The 1,304-nt window shown below is 58.6% G+C and overlaps 1 protein-coding gene across 1 annotated transcript in view; it reads left to right on the top strand.

Moving 5' to 3' along the window:
- The window catches only part of FNBP4 (formin binding protein 4), a gene marked incomplete at its 5' end in the record, with an annotated part of 10,713 nt that overhangs the window by 5,987 nt on the left and 3,422 nt on the right, over nucleotides 1-1,304 (top strand). Inside the window, 1 exon segment of the mRNA XM_017733743.1 lies at nucleotides 933-1,037. Coding sequence (XP_017589232.1) covers nucleotides 933-1,037 — 105 coding nt within the window.

Raw genomic sequence — 1,304 nt, 5'->3', positions numbered from 1 at the left:
TAACCGGTACCATTTGCTCATCGGGTTGGGATCTCTCTGGTTACAGGAGCTGCGCCGAGGCCACCACTGCCAAGTCACCCTCTGTTTCGGGATGTTCCCTGGCTTCTCCAGAGCCATGTTAACATGGGAATTCATATGCCTGCCTTGAGCTTCTCTAGGGCTTGTTTGTCTGGCCCTTCCCCTCTCTGGAGACAGATGCTGCCTTGGTGGCTTTGGTGGACATTCCAAAGCCTCTTCTGAGGAGTGAAGCTAAAAATAGACATTTTTAGAGCCCTCCTTAAAGCAGTGGTGATGCCACTTGCAGGCATCCCTGTTCCTGCTCCTGATTCATTTCTGGCTTGTGGCTGCTTCCATGCAGTGCCCCCCTTCAGGGGGATGGACACAGGGATCCCTGTGTCCCCAGACTGGAGGTTTCACTCCCATGGGATGCTGGCGTTGAGTAGCTGTGGTCACCATGGGCTGACCTGAGTTTTGATGTAGCTGCTGCCTCTGCTCTGGAGTAAATCCAGAGCTGTTATCTCTTTCTGGTGCTTTCCAGCTAGTTCCTCTGGGAAGTGATTATTTACAGAACCTGGAATTACATCCTGGCCCATTTATTTTGGAAACATTAGATACCTGCCGTGGCGGTGGAGCTGTAACTCCAAAGTACTGGAGCAATCCAAGCCCGTGCTGTCCTTCCACACAGAGTTGAGCGCAGTCTGTGGAGGAGCTGTCATCCAGCCACCCACACTGCCCTGTCCCTGGGGTGCAGGATGTAGCAGGGCTTAACAGAGGGGGTGACAGGCACACAGGGCCAGGGCGGCACCTCCCAGTCCCGCCAGGCTGAGGGGCCTTGGGTGGTCCTGAGCGGTGTTTCCCAAGAGCCGTGGGGCCGCAGCCGCCCGATGCTGCTCCCAGAGGGTGGCTCTTGACTCTGCCCTTTCTCCTGGCAGTTTCAGATTGGAGAGCTGGCAAATACTCTGACTAGTAAATTGGAGTTCCTGGGCATCAACAGACAATCTATCTCCAACTTCCACATGTTGCTGTTGCAGACAGAGGTAACCGAGCCTTCGCCCCTTGCTCCAGCCTTGTGTTCCGGAGCGGATCGGATGCAATCCGCCGTCCGAGCGCCGGTGCTGCGTGAGCCTTGTGGCGCCTCGCTGCGCAGGGCCCTCCCTTCCTCGGCGGGGGGAGAGCGTGGCTTGGCGCGGAGGTGGGGTGTCCTCCTCCTGGCCCCCCCGCGTCCCGTGCCGGAAGGGAGCCTCCCGATCCTCGAGTCCCATCCCCCCCCGGGCCGCTGGCAGCCCACCTCACCCGCCTCCCCC

This window comes from Corvus brachyrhynchos, unplaced genomic scaffold (genome assembly GCF_000691975.1).
Source record: "Corvus brachyrhynchos isolate BGI_N302 unplaced genomic scaffold, ASM69197v1 scaffold165, whole genome shotgun sequence".
In the NCBI taxonomy this organism is placed as follows: Eukaryota; Metazoa; Chordata; class Aves; order Passeriformes; family Corvidae; genus Corvus; species Corvus brachyrhynchos.
Note: the sequence above shows the minus strand (reverse complement) of the source record. Positions and strands in the feature narration are given on the sequence as shown.